The sequence below is a fragment of the Pleurodeles waltl genome, chromosome 5, assembly GCF_031143425.1.
Source record: "Pleurodeles waltl isolate 20211129_DDA chromosome 5, aPleWal1.hap1.20221129, whole genome shotgun sequence".
NCBI lineage: Eukaryota > Metazoa > Chordata > Amphibia > Caudata > Salamandridae > Pleurodeles > Pleurodeles waltl.
Window position 1 is genome coordinate 1396114583 of NC_090444.1, and position 23772 is coordinate 1396138354.

Below are 23772 nucleotides of genomic sequence, written 5' to 3' on the forward strand. Positions count from 1 at the left end.
TATAAGTGGATGGTTTTTCTATAGAGAATATAGACATATTCGAAAAGTAGGCAGATGAGCATAGTTATGCTACAGGAGGTCCACCTTATGAATGGAGAGCACAATAAAGTGGGTAGCAAGTAGGAGGTTCATCATGGCATTTGAGTTTTGCATTTTAGACTAGAGGAGTATCGCTATGGATGAATGCTAGAATACCCATGAGGTATTGATATTGAATGACATTGGAGTGGTGGTCTATACAAATAGTGGAGTCTCTCTAAGGGAAGAAACACTCCCATTGAACAGCTATGCACCAGACATTGATAACTGTATATTTTCCCCACAACTAGAAAACATCTTGCTCTAATATACAGAATGTCAAGTAATGGAGCATTGATTTTAACTGCATACTTGATAGATCATTAGCTGTATCAACAGACATGGGTAAAACCAGACCCTACTCTCAGTTATGGACACCTCACAACTAGTAGACGTATGGTGGAATTTAAATAGAAATATGAGAGGGTTTTTTCTATTCACCCTTATGCACATGGGCCGTACTTACACATAGACTACCTAAGGGATCAGGAAATCATGATAGTTAGATTCACTGAAACAGAGTATTAATCAAATATCAAATCATCTACTCCTCAAGGTATGATGGCACCCGAAGGGCTGTATGCCTCCCAAAGGTTTGTAAAACTGCAACTCAAAACACTGGAGGATGCCCAGTTTACAAAAAAGTGAAATAAAGGATTTTATAGAATTCTTTCTATTCAATAATGATTTGGTTGCCTCAAAGAGAACTATATATGAAGCTTTTAAAGTGGCAATAAGGGGGAAAAGCATAAGCATATCATTTGGTGTGTGGAAAGATCTAGAATGACTTTTCACGTCATAAGGAAGGACATACAGTTGCTGGAGAAGTACGTGCTGGAAAGGATAGAGATAATTGACTGGATTAGAGACATTAAGTTTGCAGTTTTGGAGGCTATAAAACATTTGGAGAGACACAACTATAGAGCAGAAAAACATTCAGGAGGGGGTATATCTGAGACAATGACAGTGTGGCTAGACAATAGTGAACGGGGACTCAGAGCGATAACAGAAAACAGGGGCACAGAAGGTACAATGCTTAGGGACAGCATGTGTTCTTTTGCTGTGGCAGAGCTGCTCCTTGTTCATTGGGCTGCCTCACCAGTAACGTCTCTTGCAACTTTATCTATCTTTTTATACTAAACTCTGTCTACACACATACCTTCAACCTGTCTATTGGAAATGTCCCTTTTTGCAGGGTTATCCCCAGACGTTTTGCCTCTGACCTCCTATTTTTGACTGTGTGCTGCATTTAGTTTTTGCTGGCTTTAGTACTCTGGGTACTTTACCACTGCTGACAAATGCTAAATTGCAAGTGCTCTCTGTCTAAATTATATTGTTGATTGGTTTATCCCTGACTGACATATTTGATTTCCTAGTAAGTCCCTAGTAAAGTGCACTATGTGTGCCCATAGTCTGCAAATCAAATGCTTCTAGTGGGCCTGCAGCACTGATTGTACCACCCACATGAGTAGCCCTGTAAACGTGTCTCAGACCTGCCACTGCAGTGTCTGTGTGGGCAGTTTTAACCTCCATTTTAACCTGACAAGTGCACCCACTTGCCAGGCCCAAACCTTTCCTTTTACTACATGTAAGTCACCTCTAGGGTAGGCCCAATGCATGGGCAGGTTGCAGTGCATTTAAAAGGTAGGACATGTACTGGTGTGTTTTACATGCCCTGTTAGTGAAATACTGCTAAATTCAGTTTTCATTGTTGCAAGGACTATCTCTCCCATAGGGTAACACGGGAATTGTTTTGAACTATATTTCAAGTGTAATTTGCCATTGGGAGCAGATAGAGATATGGAGTTTGGGGTCTCTAAACTCACAATTTCAAAATACATCTTTTAGTGAAGTTGGTTTTTAGAATGTATTTGAAATTGCCACTTTTAGAAAGTAGGCAGTTTCTTGCTTAACCATTCTGTGCCTCTGCCTATGTGTGGAATACAGGTCTGTGTCAGGATGACAGTTGGGCTGTTTGTGAATTCACCTTAGACAGTCACACAAACTGAGCTGAGGTATGTCCTGCATATCCTGATGGATCTTCCTGAGCTAGAGTGGTGGGATGAACTGACACTTGCACCTGAATAGGGCTTTGCCTGTCCTTACAGAAAGTAAGGAGTGTGTTTGGGTTCAGGGCAGGGTAAGGCAGTGTCCTTTGCACTACAAAGACTTCTCTTTGAGGTTTGCCTACATCAAAGACAGAAATGGGTATAAGTACTGGACCTCTGTCCCCACATAGTTAGAATGCTCTGTCCTGAGAGTGGAAGAACTGGACTTTGCTTTTTACATCCTGCTTCCAAAGGTTGTCCAAGGGCTTGGACTGAACTTACCTCCTGTTAAGAAGTCTCAGGGACATCAAAGACTTCATCTGCCAGCACCTGAATTCTCTTGCTGAGAGTCCTGACTTGCCAAGTGGTGCCAAATCCAGTTCCTGGGCCCTTGAGAGTGAATTCTGGTGTAATCAAGAAGAAACAAGCACATCGACTCCAGAGTGGCTTCGGAACTGGTGCCGCTGTATGACTCTACGCCACTGCCTGCAACTGAGCCGTGGTCCCCACTGAACGCACTGACCGCGACCGAGGTAGTAGGCCCGACACTGCAGGCCTGACCCCGCCGCAGCACCTCCAAAGTCCCATCATAGCGTGAGTCCTGAGTGCTGTGTCACCTGTGTCAGTGACATCCACCTCTGACTCTTCCCAGCACCTATGGCCCCTTGGTGTGATTGCCATATCGTGAAGTCAATGCCTTGTGTCTTGACCTGCTGAATTAATCGACCCCGCTGGATCATAAAGATGCCACATAACCGCCCCTGCAACTTCAAGGAACCAACGCCTCATCTCCCCTGCCTAGAAACAAGGAACCAATACTTCACCTCCCTGGTAGTACTAAGGTACCAATGTCGCACCGGCTCCAGCTGCGCCTCACCTCTCCGACTTCGTGCAACATCTTTGTTTCCTTCTTTTCTAAGGTACTGTACCTAGGCTCCATGCAAATCCATGACCGGCCCACTCTCCCTGGCGAGTGGTGTCAGTCTGTTGGGAACAACTCAGTCAAGATGCTGTAATAGTCCCAGTTGGCACTACTGTATTACTAAGTGCTATACTAAGGTTTAATCTTTGAAAATGTGTTTCTTTTAATGTGTATGTTGGATTTTTGTCATTTTGATCTTGTTTTACTTGCATAATTATTGGCTTTTTTTCTAAACTGGAGTGGAGTAATTTTGTGGTGTTTTCACTGTGTTGCTGCTCGTGTGCACAAATACTTTTTACATTGTCTCTGAGACAAGCCTGACTGCTCGTGCCAAGCTACCAAGGGGGTGAGCAGGGGTGATCTTAGCTGTATGACTACCTTACCCTGACTAGAGTGAGGGCACCTACTTGGACAAGGTGCAAACCACTGCCAACTGGAGGCCCCATTTCTAACACTTTTCAGTTAGTTGAAGGAAGGTAAAATGTCTACAACTGCAGTAGCAATACCAGAATGGTAAATGATGTTGAAATGATGTTGCAATCACAGACTACTAATGAATAACAAGTGCAAAACTACTTATTTCTTGTTATTAAATTTAGCTGTGTGGGGCAATGTATTTTTAATGACTGAAAACAGTGTGCAACTATTTTTCAAACCTCATAATGTGGTTATGAAAACATGCATAACCAAAAGCTTATTTGTGCACTGTTTTTGAGTCATAAAGGCTCGAACTAACGCATGCAGATACATGTGCTTTTGATTTTATGCAGGTCCTAGCTCTACTGTAAAGCCTGAGGTCTGTCTTGTTGCTAGTGATGCACCACCTCCCTGGCCCTGGAAAGCAGAGGTCACATGCATCTCACTGGCTCCTGTGTTTAGAAGGTCTTTACCGCGCTGCATCTTGCAACTGGTTACTGTCTCCACATTACATTTTCTATAACCTGAAGAACGAAATAGTACAATGTGCATTCTGAGCTATTGTTTGACGTTTTGAAGAGATTTTTTTCATTGCAAAAGTAGCATGGGAGTGGAGTGCATGTGATTCTCCGCCCATAGCTGCCAAATCCACAGTATGAATATGAGCGACATTAATGGATTTTTACTGAGCACATGAGTGACATTTGAGCTCTGGTTTCCTGGTTCCATATGTGAATTGCTAATCCATCCAGTCGTTTATTTGCATTTTGTGACTTGTGGTTCTGGTTGTCTTATCATAAAATTGGGACTAGGAATCATTAAATGCAAAGAAAAAACGCTCCTTATATTGCCTTAATGCGGCCCAGACAGAGGAGGTCTGGTGCACTTGAATTGAAAGTATGACTTATGGATGAGTGTTTCCCCAAATGTCTTAACAATTGTTTTGCCATATGGTACAGCCAGCGTGGAAAGATTTGATGTTTAGTGAAGAGTTAATGCATTCTTGTGTTATTTGCTTAACGGAACTGCAAGATGTCAGAACCGTGTGTCGCTCCACGGTATAGCAGAGCACTTTATCACCAGTGCTGCTGTTGTGAGGATAGGTGCGGTTCATCCTGGGTGTCTACCAATATGTCATTTTGAGATCTTTGTCAGCCTGTGCCCCTTGCGGTCAGTGCTGTCTTCCAATCTGGATTCAGTGAGCCAAGACTGGTGACTGCATGCTCACAGTGTTTGAAATGGCCCACCTAGTGATCAGGTATGGTTATACCAGGGTCTACTATTGCCACACGGAATCTACAGGGCTCACAAAGAGGGGCTCTTACTTTGGTCCGAGGTCTGAGGTGGGAGTTCAGGTGTCTCTGTCCTAGGTGTACTCCAAAACAGTAGCAGATGGATGGGTGGAGAGGAACACAGACTCTGGCAAATGCATCTCCGGCCACACCCTCTTGAGACTCCGTTGTCCTGTCCTTGTGTTAGCCAAGTGAGAGGTTGCTTTTCCACACTGTGCACTACCTGATCACATGAGTATGGTTTTCCCAACCAGAGCAGCTGGAGACACCAAGGGACAGTCCCACATACATTGCCATCTAATCAGAATGTACATCTCACAGCAGAAGCCAAGGTACACAGTAGAGACAGGCTGAAGACAGCCTTCAGTATCTTCTAGAAATTACCCATTCCCACCTTGTTCATGCTGCAAGCTCTGTTTTCATGATGATATCAAGTCCTTGCGATAATGTGGGAAAAGATACGAAAAGCGTTAGTACAACCCCAGCTGCATGGTGCTTAGCAGAGCTGTCAGGCGATAATGACTCACTGTGAAATGAACAGTGCATCAGTACCAACATCTATTGCTATTCATATATCAAGAAACCTGATAGCCTGAGGCATATTCTCTGTATTGTCAAGATAGAAACTCTGTTAGATCTAATGGTGAAAAGCATTTGTGCAACCCCGATCTGCATTCGATTTTCATGTACTTTGTCAGCAAGTGAAGCACCACACTGGGGTTATTGTGGGAGGAAAAGTGTGCTGTAATGACAAATCACTCAGATCTAATTCAAATTATCCCCCAGTCTTCACAACAATGACAGAACCCACAGAACAGCCTAACATATGTATTGTACAGCAAAGCAACAATCACTTTCGGTGTAGAGAAGAGAGGTTAACAGGTCCAGGAGGCTGCTACTCCTTCAGACAGTTGGGTGGCACAGATGAGTGCCACACTTTCACAAGTTAGGTTATAGGGACATTCTTGAAGAAGCTGAATCACTACCACACTGGCTTAAAGTAACCAGGGAGCATAACTCATCACCTTAAAATACATCCCACACTTTTTTGCTTTTCAGTGCAATAATGCACGTGTTTCTGATTGTATGGTAACGTTCCCAATTTTGTCATAGAATTAAACAAAGGTACAGGATGGTGAATGATTTTCTAGGGATCACTCACTTTGTTGATCAGGGAAGGTGAGATTAGAATGTTAATACATTACATTTTCAGACCTCATTCTCCAACTTGTCTACTGCTCTGGGGGACTCAGAGGCCAATTTACCCCATTTTTACATATCATTGAGGAAAAGAAAAGCTGATGCATTGAGCAGGCAGCTTATAACCTTAAAAGCTTTCAGTCTGTCCGGTACTGTAAATTTGCTGCTTTTTGACTTATCCGTTTCAAGATTCTTGAGGGGGTGGAAAGCTGTCTTGAAAATATGTCCTACGCGCTCTGTGTACTTTAGCATAAGCGATTACGCCCCTCCACTTTTGATTTTCACAAGGCGCTACTTCCTTTCTCAGTCATTTCTCTAGTTCCCATTTTTAAAGTTAGTCAATGAGAATTATACTGGGAGAAGAGTTGATTATCAAAGCCCAAATGCATAAAATCTTTTCAGACAGGGCACCATCTAGGTAAAATCTTTCTCTTCATTCTCAGCGCCACGTATGCCACAGTTGACTCCTCAAAATATGATTATTGCAAATGTCACTACATGAGCTTCTCAGAAAAGATGCAAATAAGCTCAAAATATTTCAAAATGTTGCTGCATGTTGGAGGATGGATTGTTTGTCACTCATGAAAGGAAACAGCTTCTTGTCTGATGCCCAATGTATTTTTTGACACTGATCAGTCACTGTTAAAAAATTGATTCACCCCTTTGGCTGTTCTCTGTTCCCCGTATACAAGTTCAATTATCTCTTAGACATCTCAGCCCCAAATTCTGGAATGACCTCCCTTTTCAGCTTTTAGCAATCCGGAACCAGCTTTCTCTCCTTGCTCAGATGATTAAAAATCTTGTTTTCGTTAGTTGTCAGTCCATTACACATTTTAGCTTGCTACGTTTTTTTTCGTCAATGTGCTTTTGAAGAGCGTGCCTGGCCCCTATCAATGAGTAATAAAATAAAATAAGCCAAGTCACTTTTAGGCTTATGAGTCTCACTTCACTTCTATTAGTTGGTTTCTGGACATTTATGCACAGACAATTCCACTCCATGTTTAGAACTTTCTGGAAAGTCCTACTTTTAAGTTCTATTAAGGACCTGGAAATCAAGGCTCAGGCTCAGAGCGAACAGTGCTGAGATACGTTCGACAGTGCTGCTTAGGTGCCCTCACAGACTGACTTGCTAACTCACTCGCTCTCTTACTCACTACAGCTGGTTGACAGAAAACTCACAACAAGAAGGTGAACTATAAAAAGAACGGAAGTAATCCATACGTTTATTTCGTGTCCGTCTCTGTCGGCGAATTGTGAATAAATAACTGCCCATCAGAAGTAATGCGCGCTATTTTATTGATTTATGTTGTTAAAGTATTCTGGAATACACACTTGCTGTTTTGCTTTGTGGCATTTCACTTCATTAATCTGAGGTAAAAAAAAATATATATTTTACCTTTTAGTCTGTCAAGAGGCGGTTTGGGAAGCGTATCGAATTTTTCTGGATCGGATTCCTTACACACCTGAGTATCAATATTGGGTTGATGCATGCCAGAAAGACACATTCTGTTTATTCGATATCGGCAAAAACTTCAGTAATTCTGAGGAACATCTGACAATTATTCAACGGGTAAGAACAACATTGTTTGTTAAATACAACTTGCAACACAATTACAACACAATATCACGCTATATGATAGTACGTATATTTATGTCTTCTTGGTGTTTAATATTTTTTTAAACAATATTAGCAATTGTTAATGTTTCTCTGAACAATATTAGAGATAAGGCCCTACATCTCCAGAAGTTCTATCCTCCTCTATTGTTTAGGACCGATTTAGAGTTGGGTAGTGTACCGCCCTCCCCATCCTGGGTACCTGCCAATGAATATGCCACACACGGACCTATGTATTACACATCTTTATTCATCAGCATGTAACTGTGAACTCAACATTCTAAATCTGCATTCACTTCATAGTGTTCTAAAACGTATGTCATCATTCTATGGAGTCTTTCAGGATCTAGAAATGTTCCACCGTACATATTCACAAGACACAACATCTCTACCACTGTTAAATAAAAAATTGAAACTTTTTACAACAGATAGACATAACTCTTCAATGAGCCTATTTGGTGCTCTGACGACTCACTTAGTTTGTGTCTTTTTAAACTGGGAATCAGTAATTAGAGTTCTCCTGATCTGCTTCGGTGATGTAGGAGTTATGGCAGTCTGGGATTCTCCAAGTATTCTCTCTTTAGCCAGTCTCTACATTGACATTAGTGTCCAATGAGCATTAAGCAACATGTTTGAAGTGCAAGGAATCTTGTGTGATAGATTTTCCTTGACTTTGGGCAGTCACCATGTGCCCTTTGCTGGTTGCAACATGAAATGGCTCAGCATCAAAAGGAGCATCAGGCTTATGTCATTGTGACTGACGAACGAGCACTTGATCTCCTCGTGTCAAGACAATGCCCTTGGCATTTTGCCTTTTGTGAGCATAGGCCTTAATTTTCTGTTTACGGCTCAAGTCTGTTGTATGTGCCCCTGTATCAGTTTTTGATCTGGTGTTGGTCCACCGAGGTAACTTGGTCATTATGGCTCTCTTGAACATCAACTATGCAGGGCTTTTACCTGTGGTTGAGTGAGGAGTGGAACGATAAGCTCATAAAGCAGAATTCAAGACAGTCTTGAGGTTGAGCTTCTCTAATGAGAACAACTTTCTTTAACCTACTCATGAAACGTTCAATTAGGCCCTTAGCCTGTGGCCAAAGAGGTTTGCTCTTCTGATGTTTCACGTTAAGCAGATTGAGGAAGTCTCTGAATTCTCTGCTATTGAAAGGTGAGCCATTGTCAGTTTCCAAAACTGTATGAATACCCCATGTTGCAAATATGTCATCTAATCTCTCAAAGACTCTGAGCCATAGACAAGAGATCTTCAATTAATAGGAAGCAAGAGTATTCATCAGCAATCACCATCAGGTGAGATCCATTGTCAAGTGGACTGAAAAAGTCATCAGAAGTCCTTTTCCAGTCGTGCTTTAGTAAATTTGACATGTTCAAGGGGTGTTGAGTAGTTTTAGATGACAGGCAGTTACACAGATGTCAACTCTTTTTTAACTTAGTCATCAAGATAAGGAAAATAGACTTGATCTAGCAGAGCCTGTTTAGTGGCAATGATTTCATGATGTCTTTCATGGGCTAATTCAATTGCTTGTTGTCTCACACTCTCTGGAATGTCAATTTTTGAACCTCTCAGGATAATTCCTCTGGAATCACGGATAATTCATTTTTGACATTTTTGTACTTCTAATACTCGCTGTCACTGGTAAGAGGTTGAGCCTGTCAATTCCATGACTGATGTGTAGTAATGTCTTTGAATTTTAACATGTCCATATCCTGACTTATGACAATGAAATTTTGTTCCATCAAAATGGCAGCTGGTGTGTTTGATGTCACAATGAAACTTATGTAGGCTTCAGCAGTCTTAGATGAGGTCCCTTGACACTGTATAGGCACTTTTAAGAAGTACTCGGCAGGGTCTTGATATTTCCCTGGATGATGCAAGATTGTGTCGTTGTACTCTTGCAATCGTAGACCCCAAGGATACCAGGTCTAACACATGTCCCCCCCAGCTGAAAGTGAGGAGAACTATCCAACCTCATGGGAGTTCTCATCACTAAGGCAGAAGAATCTGGACAGACTGTCAGAGTTGGGGTGTTCTGTACCAGGGCGGTGTTCCACCGTGAATTCCATTCCCTGTAGGAAGAGGGACCGCCTTAACAGTTTGGGGTTCTCCTCCCTCATCTGCATTACCCAACTGAGGGGCCTTTGGGATGAATACCACGGTGCTGGACCAAGGACTGCTGGAGAGCTAAATTACTCCTAATGCCAACATCTTGGAAACCTCATCCTTGATGCTGGCCCTGACCTTGTCAGTCACCCTGTAAACTTTGTGTTTCACAAGTGGACTGTCACCAGTGCCCACATCATGGGTACACAGATGAGTGACCTCTGGGGTCAAGGAAAATAAGGAGGCAAACTGTCCCCGCAAACGGCAACAGTCCCTCTGTTGCTCTGGGGTCAGTGTTGGGGAGAAGTTCACACCCTCTACAGACCCATCTTTCACCTGAGCAGACAGGAGGTCAGGAAGAGGTTCCCCCTCCTCCTCCACCCCATCATCTGATGCCAATAGCAAAGTCAGTTCAGACCTCTCAAAGTGATGTTTGAGGCGGTTCACATGCAGGACCCTCCATGGGTTCCTGGGATTCTGCAAGTTCACCAGATAGGTGACATCACTCTTACGCTCCACCACCTCAAAACGCCCAGTCCACTTGCTCTGCCGAGCACAAGGCTATACTGGGGCCATGACTGACTCTTTCTGGCCAGGATTAAACACAACCAAAATGGCATCCTGGTCAAATCAGCATTTCATGTCCTCCTGGCTTGCTTCTACATGCTCCTGAGTGAGTCTCCTGAAGCACACAGTCTGGTTTTTAAAGGCCAGGACGAGGCTAAACACGTCCTGAGGTGGCTTACTGGAGGTTTTCTCCAAGCCCTCCTTTACCAAACTCAGAGGCCCCCTTACAGGGTGGCCATACAGCAGTTCAAAGGGGCTAAAACAAAGACCCTTCTGTGATACCTCCCTGTAAGCAAAGAGGAGGCATGGCAAGAGGACATCCCACGTACGTCTCAGGAGTTCCGACAGACCCATATTCATGCCCTGCAGGGTGCGGTTGAACCTTTCAACCAACTATTTTCCTTGGGGGTGATAAGGAGTGGTGAACCTGTACATTACTCCACACTCCTTCCACAGAGACTTCATATAGGTAGATATGAAGTTGGTTCCTCAGTCAGATACCACCTCCTTGGGGAACGCCATGTGGGTAAAAATCCCCATCAATGCCTGGTTCATGACAGGTGCTGTCATCGACCTCAGAGAGATGACTTCTGGGTATTGGGTGGCATAGTCCACCAATACCAGGATAACCTGGTTGCCCATGGCTGTCTGGGGATCCAGAGGCCCCACAATTTCAATGCCCACCCTTTCAGACGGGGTGCTCATGACAGGAAAAGGTTGGAGGGGGGCCTTGCATTTCCCCCACTCTTGCCACTTGCCTGACCAGTTTGGCAAGACATGCAATGTGCTTCAGAGTGCCTGTGCATTTGGGGCAAGTAAAAGTAGGTGACAAGCCTCTCAAAGGTCTTGTCCTGCCCCAAATGTCCTGCTAAAGGCACATTGAGAGCCAGATCCAGTAGGAAGGCCCCGAAGCACTGGGGTACCACCAGCACTTGTGCTGCCCCAGGCTCGCTATGCAGGAGGCCATCCTCCCAGTAGATCTAGTGTTTTCCAGACTCCTTGCTAGATGCCTGGTCTGCAGCCTGTCACCGCAGACCCTCAAGAGTAGGGCATGACATCTGTGCCTCACAGAATTATTCCCTGGTGGGACCCCCTTCCTGCTGCCAATGGGTTAGCTCTGGTGCCTCCCTCAGTTCAACCACTTGTTCCCCTATGGGCTCTGGGGTGTTCCCCTCAGTTTCATCTTCCTCCTGGACTGTGGGAACATCTGGTGCAGGTTTCCCACGCCCCTTGCCCATCCTCTTCCTGGCAGGCACTTCGGCCACTCTTTCAGGCTCCAGGGCCTCCTGATCACTCTAATGGGCTGCCATAGACTGGGTGCTCATACACGCCCACCCAGGCAGACCCAACATGTCCAAGTGTGACCAGTGTTCCACTTCACTCCAAGGGGAATCTTCTAGATCATTGCCTAGCAGATAGTCAACAGGCATGGTTGAACTCACAGATACCCTCAAGGAACCTGAGACCCTCCGCCCCACTCAAAGAGAACCTGTGCTACCTTACACAGGTGCTCTGTGTTGTCTACTGCAACTACTTGGTTAAGTACATTGGGAACTACTTGCGATTCAGACACCAGGTGACACCTCACAGTAGTCACACTTGCTGCTGTGACTCTCAGAGTCTCCACCCTCTGTCCGTTGATGGTCACCCTCTGCCTGCACTTCTTAGTGTTCTCAGGCACAAGGGTCCTCTGTCCCATCTCTCTGACTCTACTGAGACATGGGTCATCTCAGCTGGCTCCCACCCTTCTCCTGGGACCAACTCCTCCCAAAGCGCTACACTGGCCAACCCCTGTGACTGAGCACCAGTGGGTGCCTGTGTCCACTTTGGACATTTGGGATCCCCCATTATGTGACCCTCCTGATCACATGCATAGCACTTATGGGAAACCCTCTCTGAAGGCTTCACTGTAGAGATCCATAGCTTCTTCTCACCTGGGGGCTGGGAATCCTGACCCTGGGAACTAGGTTGGGGTCCTTTAGAGAACTTCCCCTGTTTACAACTAACCCCTCCTTCTTCTAATGAGGACCCTGCCCACCCTTGGTGGAGTCTCCCTCATACCTCTTTTGGACCCTGGTGCTCTCCCACCGGTCTGCTTCGTGGGCAAGCTTCCCGGGGTCAGTCAGGTTGCTGTAAATTAGGTGCTAGTGCTGGTGCTGCTCTGGAAACCAAATACTATACAAGTGCTTCCATGCAGTCAAATTGTACAACCCTTCATAAGTGTTTACCTTACTGCCCTTCACCAAACCATCCAGTGACCTGCAAAAAGAGTCTGCGATTTTCCAACCAAGTTTGGGACTCCTTTTTCTTATAGGACCTAAACTTCTCTTTGTACTGCTCATGGGTGAGACCATCCCTGGTGAAAAGGGTGTCCTTCATGATAGCATTGGTGAGTCCCTGAGGATCCCCTAAGGATGTCAGGGTGCCCCCTCTACCTCAAAGTTTTCCACACATCCGCCCCCCAGTGTACCTCAGGGACAATGTTCATGTGTAGAGCTGATTCGTTCCCCTTGAATCACAGGTATATGTCATCCTCCCTTTTGAAATCCTTCACTAGATCCTTTGGGATGCACTGTGATATTGCTACCACCATCTCTGCTGGACTGGCTCTTTTGCTCCAGCTCCCTCAAATGTAACTCATGAGCCAAAAGCATTTGTTTCTCTTCCATGGCCAATGTTTTCTCTTCCATTTCCATTTCAAGCTTTTCTAACTCAAATTGGTGCATTCTCTCTGCTTGTCTGTCCTGAAAATCCTCATGAGTCAGACCATTGGAAGAAACACTACTGCCTGCCCTGAAGGCCCTCCCACCAGGCAAGTCAGGGTTACCCAACACAACATCATGCATGCTCTGCACCTCCTCATCCACATTCTCCTCCTCTGTGTGCCCCCCAGCCTCCTTATACAACTTGCCCCTCCTACAGGAAATAGAACCAGACCTCAGAGGAGCAACTTGTCAACACCCTCAGCAACTCGCCGTCCCCGACACAACAGATACCAACACCTCGGCACGAAACCTCCACAAATGGATCACCCGGCTGCGCTGACACCCCAGCTCCTCTCTGAATGAGCACAGGGAAACAATCCTCCAAGAAGGCCAGCTGGTTCACTCCCTCAATTCAGGAATCAAAGCGCTCATGCAGGAGTCTGGAGAAGAAGTGGAGGAACAGCAAATGCCTGGAAGACCTTGCAACCTTCAAATTCGTCACAAGACTCCACCATGGCATCATCAGATCCACCAGGAATACTGCCCTGCAGGACCGCATCAACACCACCATACACAACACTAAATAACTCTTAAACGTCATCAAGGAATTCGCCACACCACTAACATCCCTCCATCTAAGGATCTCTGCGACAGACTGGCCACCTTCTTCCATCAGAAGACCAAAGAGCTTTGGACCCTAAGACTCTCTGAATTCATCAACAACACACCAGGATCTACTGAACCCACGCGACTCCTTAACACCTGGACCCCCCCCCCCATGACAGGTGAGACTCACTCCATCATGAGCAGCATCCACTCTGGATCCCCTATGGACCCCTGCCCCCACTAGATCTTCAAAAAGGCCAGGGCCTTGATTGCCCCCGAACTCTGCAAGACCATCAACTTCTCCCTAGAGTCAGCAACCTTCACCGAAGACTGGAAGGACGACGAGATCTGCCCACTTCTGAAGAAACCCACATCCAACCCAATGGATCTCAAGAACTACCGCCCCATCTCACTGCTGCCCTTCCCAGCTAAGGTCGCTGAGAAAGCAATTAACACTCAGCTACATCAACACATCGAGAACAACAACATCCTGGACATCTCCCAATCAGGATTCAGAACTAACCACATCATCAACACCGCCCTGCTTGCCACCACTGATGACATCCGCTTCCTCCTCAACTGTGGCCAAACTGCAGCCCTCATCCTACTTGATCTTTCAGCTGCCTTTGATACAGTATATCACTGCACCCTATGTGCCAGACTCGACACAGCAGGCATACGCTGCAAGGCCCTCCAAAAGATACGCTCCTTCCTGACAGGCAGAACACAGAAAGTTAGGCTCATGCCACACCTGTCAGAACCTACAGACATCAGCTGTGGAGTACCCCCAGGATCATTGTTGAGCCCCACCCTGTTCAACATGTTCATGATCCCGCTCAACCCTATCGTCAGGAACTATGGTATGTACATCGTCTCGTATGCTGATGACACCCAGCTGATCACCTCCCTGACCGAGCTCCCCTCAACAGACAAGAAGAACTTCAGGGATGAGTTGAAAGCAGTCTCCACCTGGATGAGGGAGAGCTGCCTTAAGCTGAACTCTGACAAGACTGAGATCCTCATCCTGGGACCTTCCTCCTCAGCCTGGGACAACTCCTGGTGACCCTCAACACTTGGAAGGCCACCCACCCCCACATACCATGCACAAAACCTCTGCGTCATTCTCTCCTTAACACTCACCATGACCAGACCGGTCAACTCCGTCACCTCCACTTGCTTCCACATTCTACGACTCTTATGGAAGATTTTCAGATGGATACCAACCAACTGCTGAAAAACCATGACACATGCCCTAATCACGAGTAGATGCCCTCTATGTCAGAACATCCAAGAAGAACCTGAGCAAGCTGCAGAAAATTCAGAACACCGCTGCCAAACTCGTCTTGAACATCCTCTACCGAGAATACTTCACAGAACACCTGAGAGACGTCTGCTGGCTCACCATCGAGAAGAGGATCAACTTCAAACTCCTCGTACACGCCTACAGAGCACTCCACAACTTCGGACCCATCTAGCTCAATCACTGCATCACCTGGTACTCCCATTCCAGTTCTCTCCACTCGTCCCAGCAGTCACTTGCTGTTAGACCTGACAGCCTTAGGGTGGTAAACCCTAACTTTTTGTCTGCCTCCCTCCACTTTTTAGACACTGTTTTTGCTGGTGTTAAGACTCTGCGCACTTTACCACTGCTAACCAGTGCTAACGTGCATATGCTCTCTCCCTCTAAACATGGTAACATTGGATCATACCCAATTGGACCTTTTAATTTACTTATAAGTCCCTAGTAGAGTGCACTATGTGTGCCCAGGGCCTGTAGATTAAATGCTACTAGTGGGCCTGCAGCACTGATTGTGCCACACACTTAAGTATCCCCTTTATCATGTCTCAGGCCTGCCATTGCAAGGCTTGAGTGTGCTGTTTCACTGGCAATTCGACTTGGCATTTAAAAGTACTTGCCAAGCCTAAGACTCCCCTTTTTCTACATATAAGACACCCCTAAGGTATGCCCTTGGGAACCCATAGGGCAGGGTGATGTGTAGGCAAAAGACAGGACATATACCTATGTAGTTTACATGTCCTGGTAGTGTAAAACTCCTAAATTCATTTTTACACTGCTGTGAGGCGTGCTCCCTTCATAGGCTAACATTGGGGCTGCCCTCAGACATTGTTTGAGTGGTAGCTGCTGATCTGAAAGGAGTAGGAAGGTCATAGTATGACCAGAATGGTGACATCAAATCCTGCTGACTGGTGAAGTTGGAGTTAATAATACTATTTTAGAAATGCCACTTTTAGAAAGTAAGCATTTCTCTGCACTCAAATCTTTCTGTGCCCTACAATCCACGTCTGGCTGGGTTTAGTTGACAGCTCCTTGTGCATTCACTCAGACACACCCCAAACACAGGATACTCAGCCTCACTTGCATACATCTGCATTTTGAATCCGTCTTCCTGGGCTGGGAAGGTGGGGGGCCTGCTCTCACACATAGGACTGCCACACCCCCTAATGGGACCCTGGCAGACAGAATTTAACTGAAAGGGGACCTTGTGCACTTCTAAGCCACTCTCTGAAGTCTAACTAATTTCAAAGGCACATTTGGGTATATAAACAGGGCCTCTGCCCCTTCCAACTCAGACACTTCCTGGAGAAGAAATTTGTACCCAGAACCTGCATCCTGCCAAGAAGAATTGCCTGGCTGCCCAAATGACTCACCTCACTGCTTTCTTTGAAGGACTGCTGCCTTGATGTTGCCCTCCTGCCTTGCTGCTCTCTGGCTGAGGTGAAGAAGTGCTCTCCAAGGGCTTGGATAGAGAGTGCCTCCTGTTACCTGAAGTCTCAGGACCAAAAAGACTTCTTCTCTTTAAGAAGGACTCCTTGTGCATTGAAATTTGACACACAGCCTGCCAGAAACAACGCTCAGCATGCACCGCGGTGAAATTTTACCACTCGCTGAACCGGAACGACACAGCCTGACTTTGCAAAGAGAAGATTGATGCAGCGCCAGAGTAGCGACTGGAAATTTGACACACGGCCCACTGGATCGACGCACAGCCGAGCCGGAACGACGCAGCCCGACTTCCAGAGAGGAATTAACGCAGCACCTGCCATGCTGTCGAAAATGTGAAGCAATGCCAACCGGATTGGCACAGGTCCTGTGAATTCACCCTGCCGGCGCAGGAAATCCATGCAGCGTCCCCGGGGCATCTGAAACCCTGCAACCCAAAGAGGATCCACGACCGAAATCGATGCACAGCCATCCCTGTATGGAAACTAAACGACGAATCGTCGCGTGCAGCCTGAGAAATCAATGCATAACCCTTTGTGTCCCCGCTTCTCCTCCTCTGCGGCCCTTTGTGGAGATTTTTCACGTGAACCAGGTACTTTGTGCTTGAAAGAGACTTAAGACACTTTATATCACTTTTCAGTGATATCTCAACATTTACTTATTGCATCTTTAATCGTTTTGACCTACATTTATCCAGATAAATATTATATATTTTTCTTAACACTGTGTGGTGTATTTTTGTGGTGCTATATTGTGTTATTGTATGATTTATTGCACAAATACTTTACACATTGCCTTCTAAGCTAAGCCTGACTGCTCAGTGCCAAGCTACCAGAAGGTGGGCACAGGATAATTTGGATTGTGTGTGGCTTACCCTGACTAGAGTGAGGGTCCTTGCTTGGACAGGGGGTAACCTGACTGCCAACCAAAGACCCCATTTCTAACACTCGCCAATGTACACCGCATAAAGAAGTCCTCGACTGGAGGAAGATCTTTCACCTACCTGGCAGCAAAACATTGGATCACCTTACCTCTTCACCTCAGACAGTTGCATCGCTGTCTCAGTTCAGGAAGGACCTCAAGACTTGGCTCTTCAACTGAACTCTGAGGACACACCCCTCAGTGCCTTCAGACCCTAAGGGTGAGTAGTGCACTCTAAAAAAAATTGATTAATTGATTAATTAGCTGCCAACCAGGCCCTCAGTGCCTTTTGCTGCTCCGCCTTTCTAGTGGAGGTTTTGATTGGGCAGAAAAGTTCTTTGCAAAATTGTTTAAACTGAGCCACTGTATACTCCTCCAGTTTCTCAAACTGCAACACAACATTTGTAGCAACAGCTGGGGCATCCCCAGATTGAGACATGCTTGTGAGTGAGGTACAACAAAGATACAAGAGTTCCAAAGAAGCTGAGAGATCCCAAGGGAAAAAAGAAAAAAAAGAAGCAGAAAAAATCCACAGACAAAATGGTCTAGTGTACATCAATCACTGTATGTCAAGTACAAATACAAGTCGTATCCCAACCACTAATCAACAATGTTAGAAATGGGGCCTCTGGTTGGCAGTCAGTTTGCACTCTGTCCAAGTAGGGACCCTCACTCTAGTCATGGTAAGGGAGATACACACCTAGGATAACCCCTGCTCACACCCTTGGTAGATTGGCACAAGCAGTCAGGCTTATCTCAGAGGCAATGTGTAAATTAATTGTATCAACACACACAGTAATACAGTGAAAACACTACAAAAGGGACACAATACCTATTTAGAAAACTCACCAATATTTATCTAAATCAAACAAGTCCAAAACAACAAAAATCTAACATACACAACCACATTTATGAATTTTTAAATTAAAAAGAGTTTTACTCCATAGAAAACAATAGATGTGTTGCTCTTACATAAAGAATCTGGTTTGTGTCAAAAACAAAGCTGCAGGGGTGAGCGTGCATCAGAAAAGTCAGCGATACGTTGATTCCTTACTCGCAAATGAGTCCCTGTGTTGTTTCTTCTCCGGTAGGGTAGGCAATGCGCCATTTTTCTCTCCCATAGAAGAGCAATGCATCAATTTCCCAGTGAGCAACATCATGTCCATGCAGGTTCATAATGATTTTGACACCCAGCGAAGATGCATGCGAAATTCCGGCACATGTTGGTGAACAGTCACGCTACGTGGATGATGCATCAATTTTGGCAGCTGCCAGCGTGTGTTGTGTCGATTTTCCAGCCATGATGGAGGTGGTGTGTCGATTTTTCAGCTGCGAAGCAAGTGCTGCTCCTGTGCATGAGTTTCAGTTTTTATTCCACAAGCTTCTCCTTGCAATGGCCCTTGGACTGGCTTAGGCATCACTTGGCAGGGTAGGAGTCTCAGCAAGAGAGTCCAGTTGCTGACAAAGGAAGTTTTTGATGGCCCTTAGACTTCAGGACATGGGGCAAGCTCAGTCCAAGCCCTTCGAGACACTTCACAAACAGGAAAACACAGCAAAGTCTAGTCTTTGTACTCTCAAAGCAGCAATTTCAAACAATTCACACTCACAGGCAAAGGGGCAGTACTCCTCCTGCAGCTCTTCTCCTTGTCTGAGGTTCTCCTTGATCCAGAAGCAATCTAAAAGTCTGGGGTTTTGGCTCCACTACTTATACCCATTTCTGCCTTTGAAGCAGGTAAACAAAAGATCCTGCTTTGGCCAGGCCTGGCCCTAGACACACACCAGGGGGTTGGAGACTGAATGTGTGAGGACAGGCACAGCCCTTTCAGGTGTAAGTGTCAGCTCCTCCCCACTCTAACTCAGGAGACTCATCAGGATATGCAGGCTACACCCCAGCTCCCTTTGTGTCACTGTCTAGAGGGAATTCACAAACACTCCAACTGTCAGTCTGACCCAGATGTGGATTCCACATATAGGCAGAGGCACAGAATGGATAAGCAAGAATCAGTGGCATTATCAAACTAGCAACTAGCATCCAATGCAGCGCCATTTTTCTTGCACAGCCCAGCACCCCCTAACTTCACAATACGTTTGCTGTATTTAAAATACATTGCACCATGGCAGTAGTTAGAACAATACCGTCAAAAATGTTTACGCTGTGGTGTTTTGCTACCCTAGCTTCAAAAATGTTGACGCTAGTGTAGCAAAGTGCAGGAGGCCCTTTGATTTGAATGGGTGCACCATTTTAATGCCTGCTTTGAGCAGGCGTTAAAAATGACAGAAAAACTGGTGCAGTGAAATCTTTTAAATTTCACTGCGCCAAAAAAATGATGCTAAGGCGGCACTAATGTGGCACAAGGGGCTCTTTAATGTGCCCCTCAATCTTTTGCATCAAAACAGACCATTTGTGGAGAAAAGGTTGTAATGTACCTGCAATTCTCCTATTTAAATCAGGGCGAGAGAAGACTTTCTCACTGTTCAATTGTGTTGTCATGCCAGCAATGTGGGGACCTGGACGTCATTGTCTTTCAATTGCATTGTTCGTTTGACTCATATCCATGCAGATGCATACAGCTTCTTCACTGTCCTTTTTGGGCACTACCACTATGGGAGAAACCCATGGCATCGGACCAATAGAAAGCTCAATGATATCATTCTTATGTAATGATTTGAGTTCCTTTTCAACAGCTTCTTGTAAATGAAATGCAATTCTTCAATGTCTTTGAGCAACAGGATGAACATCCTCATTGACATGCAACTGTACTTTCATCATGTTACGTTTTCCTAAACCATGAAATGTTGAATGAAACTGACTTACTATTTTAGGATGATCATTCATATTGTACTTTTATCAGTCCCACATCAGCAGCTGCACTGAAACTGAGCAGACAGGCACTTGACTCTGTACCTTGAAGTACTTCAATGGGAGCTTGCACTTTTGTTTTCTTATGTTCTACAGTTGCTACAAATGCATCTTAACTTTTCAAGGGGGTTGATGCAGCCTATGTGCATACTCTTATTTTTTATGACATCAGTGGTAATAGTTGAGATAGTTCATTATATTTCTCCTCATGCATAATATTTATCAACGCACGACTATCGATGATAAAAGGTATTGCACAACCATTTATTTTCAGTGTCATCTTTGCACAATTTTAAATCACTTGGGTGCTTTCTCATGTTGACTTTTCTTTGACTGGTACTTCTCTTCACATGCTGTCAGTCCACCGAATGTGCATTAATCTGAGGTAAACATTAACAATGAACAATCATCTTCCTCACTTTCATTCGATACTGCTACTTACAAATTTTTGGAAGATGATTTAGATGACCATCCTCAACTGATGTTGCCGCTTGGCCTTATCGGCACACGTCAAAAGTCGCTTCTAGGGTTTTCAGTTAGCCATTTTGTCTTCTTGCTGTGATGCAATTACTTTTTCTTTTACCTTGCAAACCATCACAAAACGGTTCTCTTTACCACAGTCCTTGCATACCTGTCCAAACGTGGGGCATTTGACTTCATGTGGAAATGACAAGCCACATCTAAAACATAACTTTTTTTTCTGTGGAAACATCACCTTGTGTCCTTCAGCTTTGTGTTTCTGCTTTTGTTTCATGATCATGACTGACTTACTTTGGTCACCTCCGGCCTCTATGTCAGCAGCTTGTCGATCATCATGCTCTTCAGCTCTGATAGCCATGAGAACCTTCTCCAGACTGAGAGTTTCTCTCAGCATTCTTTATCTAAATGAATCTGATAAGCATCTGTCAAAAACTCTGAGACATATTGCTTTGTCACAATTTAACTCACCAAGTCTTTGTCACATTTGACTAAAAATGTACCTTTCATAACATACATTCAGGACTGGATTGAACTTGAGATTCAAGGCTTCTTTAATTTGACAGTACGTAATTTCATCACTTTGCAGAATTTTCTTTATGACTTCTTTAAAACATCACCAGCAAGTTTCTTGAAGTATTTGATAATCTTTTTGTTATATGATTTTTCTAGTGCATCAATGAAATAATCAAATGTCTCTATCCAAGCAGTCCAGCTGCCACCAATATTCTGCTTTTTGGCTGTATCAAAGGAAGACATAAACATTGTAAGTGTTTACAGGATTGGCTGACACTGCAACTGGAGGTTTCTCTGACTCTACCTGGTGGTCTTGATGAACTAATTTATGCACACTATCTCTGAGTCATTGTGACATTCTGGCCTCTGGATCATCTTTAACATTCTGGCGAGCTGTGGCCTCTTTCTTTGTCTCCATTGGAGCACTTCACTTTCTGGAGACATCTGGAGTTGTGCTGAGCCGCACCCCACAGCTTTGTCTTATTTCAAGAATTTGACAGCTCCGTAAGCACAACCCCTGTGCTTTGTCTTGGGTCTCCTTACCCACTGCTGAGGTTATAAAGCTCTTTTTTTCGAAGCTCAGGCAAGTGTAACTACTATGTGCTTCATTATCAATCATTCTGTCAGCTAGCACTCCTTCCTGTATCTGTTTATGGCTATCTTTAGTGTTATCACTCCATGCACTGTGTAGCTTTGTACTGCCCAGAAGCACAATACCTTTCTGTATGGCCTTGTTCATAGTTTCTTGACCAGTGATGATTAGACTTCTCAGTACAGCTTTATTTTCATATGCTTTACATTAGCTGGAGTTGCGCTTTGACTCTTCATGTGCCAACTGTCAATTTGGTACTTCGCCGAAGGCACACATGGCACGCACAAGCAGTTTGCTTGGACCACGGCAAACTCTCTGGGAGACCACTGGCGAGCATTGGGTTATGTATCCCCTATCTCACTCCCAGTTGTAGTGTCCTCACCAGCCTGCATACCCCCCAATGAACACACCACAAATGGAGCTATGCATTACACGTCTTCATTCTTCAGCGTGTAACCACAAACTCAACATTCTAAACCTGCATTCACTTCCCACATTCTAAAACTTACATCAACAACCTACTGAGTCTTTCAGGATCCAAAAAGGTTTCATCGTGCATACTCACAAGACACTTGAGGTGGTAAATCCTCTGATTTCAGGAGGAGGTTGTCAAAACCTGCAAGTCAGACTCAGAAGGCACACCACCCCAAAATGTGGGGGAGAGGGTTTAGGTGAGGGATGCCCAGGAGTAGATCCTGTTCAGGTGAAGATACAGTTACTATTCTGTTTCTTAACAGCCCATACAATCCATATACCTAAACATAATCTGTATCAGACCTACCTTAGGATGGATCTTTGTTAAATATACAAGTAGAAGAAGAGTTACCAATACCCTCATCTGGTGACTGATGAAACGAGTGAAGAATCTCTGCCAATTACCCTTAAAAATGCAAGACAATGTTACCTAACAAGATCTGATGGCACAGCATGCTACATACGCCAATGATATCTCATGAACATTTATCAATAAATAATTTGTGTGAAAGCATGTACCTGTTTACTCATATTTGGTTCTGTCATAGCTGATTTCAGATTTGTTCATCTGGTTCTATTGTTACTTCACAAACAGATCTAACAGAATCAAAATTTTACAGAATAAGTTTTCTCGTTGGCAAAGTCTTACACCAGACTATACTTTTTAGATGTCTCTCTGGGAATAGTTCTGGTCTCATTATTTGAAGTTGTTATCAAATGACATACCCTGAACAAAAGGCAGAAGCAATCATCAGGTTCATCATTCATTAAGAGAGGTGAGTACAAGAGTCTGATTAGAAGGCCTTTTCAACTAGGATTGATTGTCAACTCCGGTACACTTAACTCTATTAGAAATTAGCCAGATGCAAAGTTTCAAAACACAGGGACAGGATTAGTGACCTGGTAAAACAACTTTTTATAAAAAAGGGTCTGGAATAATACTCTAAGCAAAGATCTTCATGTCCATAAAAGGCTTACTAGTAGGTCTCATTGTAAGCTAATCTCACTTACATCCAAACTGCGTTCTCAGCCATATCAGTGGATTTCTGCTGCTTCAGTCTTTCTGGACACTGATAACCTGCACAGTGTTGCAGTTTATGTTCAGGACTCGTACTGACTAGTAGCTGAGTCTAGGCAGAGCTCTATTTTAAAAAAGGACTCCACCCAAGATATCTGTGTATATTCATGGTTTCAAAATGGCCACTACCTCCGGAAAAATGTCATAGATGTGTTGAGATCAGACAGGCACACCACCTCACTAAAACAGTAGGGCATGTTATACAAATAGCTTTCCTTTGTACAGATGTATAAATGAGGCCATGAAGACTCTCATTCTTCCTACCTTACCATGGTCCACAGCTGACAGCCCCCAGGTGGAAGGTGGCTACAGAAGGGACCTGAAATCTCCATGTGCTACTATTGCACAGTGGTATAGTTCTCAATTTACCCAAGTCAGAATAATGGAAGGCTGCCTTGCTGGATTAAAACTTGTAATCTACACCTGCTGCATGTTTCAGCAGCAAGCATTCAACTGACTACTATATCAATTATTGTACACAATGCACAAAATATGGTTGTATTTATATGTGAGTATGTTTACTTATGCACCAGTACTGCTCCTTC

At 44.6% G+C, this 23772-nt stretch overlaps 1 protein-coding gene across 3 annotated transcripts in view; it reads left to right on the top strand.

The window, feature by feature from the left end:
* IMPG1 (interphotoreceptor matrix proteoglycan 1) overlaps nt 1-23772 on the top strand; it is a 1628305-nt gene that overhangs the window by 501988 nt on the left and 1102545 nt on the right. For all 3 annotated transcript variants that reach the window (XM_069235643.1, XM_069235645.1, XM_069235644.1), the window contains exon 3: nt 7361-7527. In XM_069235643.1, the coding sequence (XP_069091744.1) occupies nt 7361-7527 (167 nt within the window). The remainder of the gene's footprint in view (nt 1-7360; nt 7528-23772) is intronic.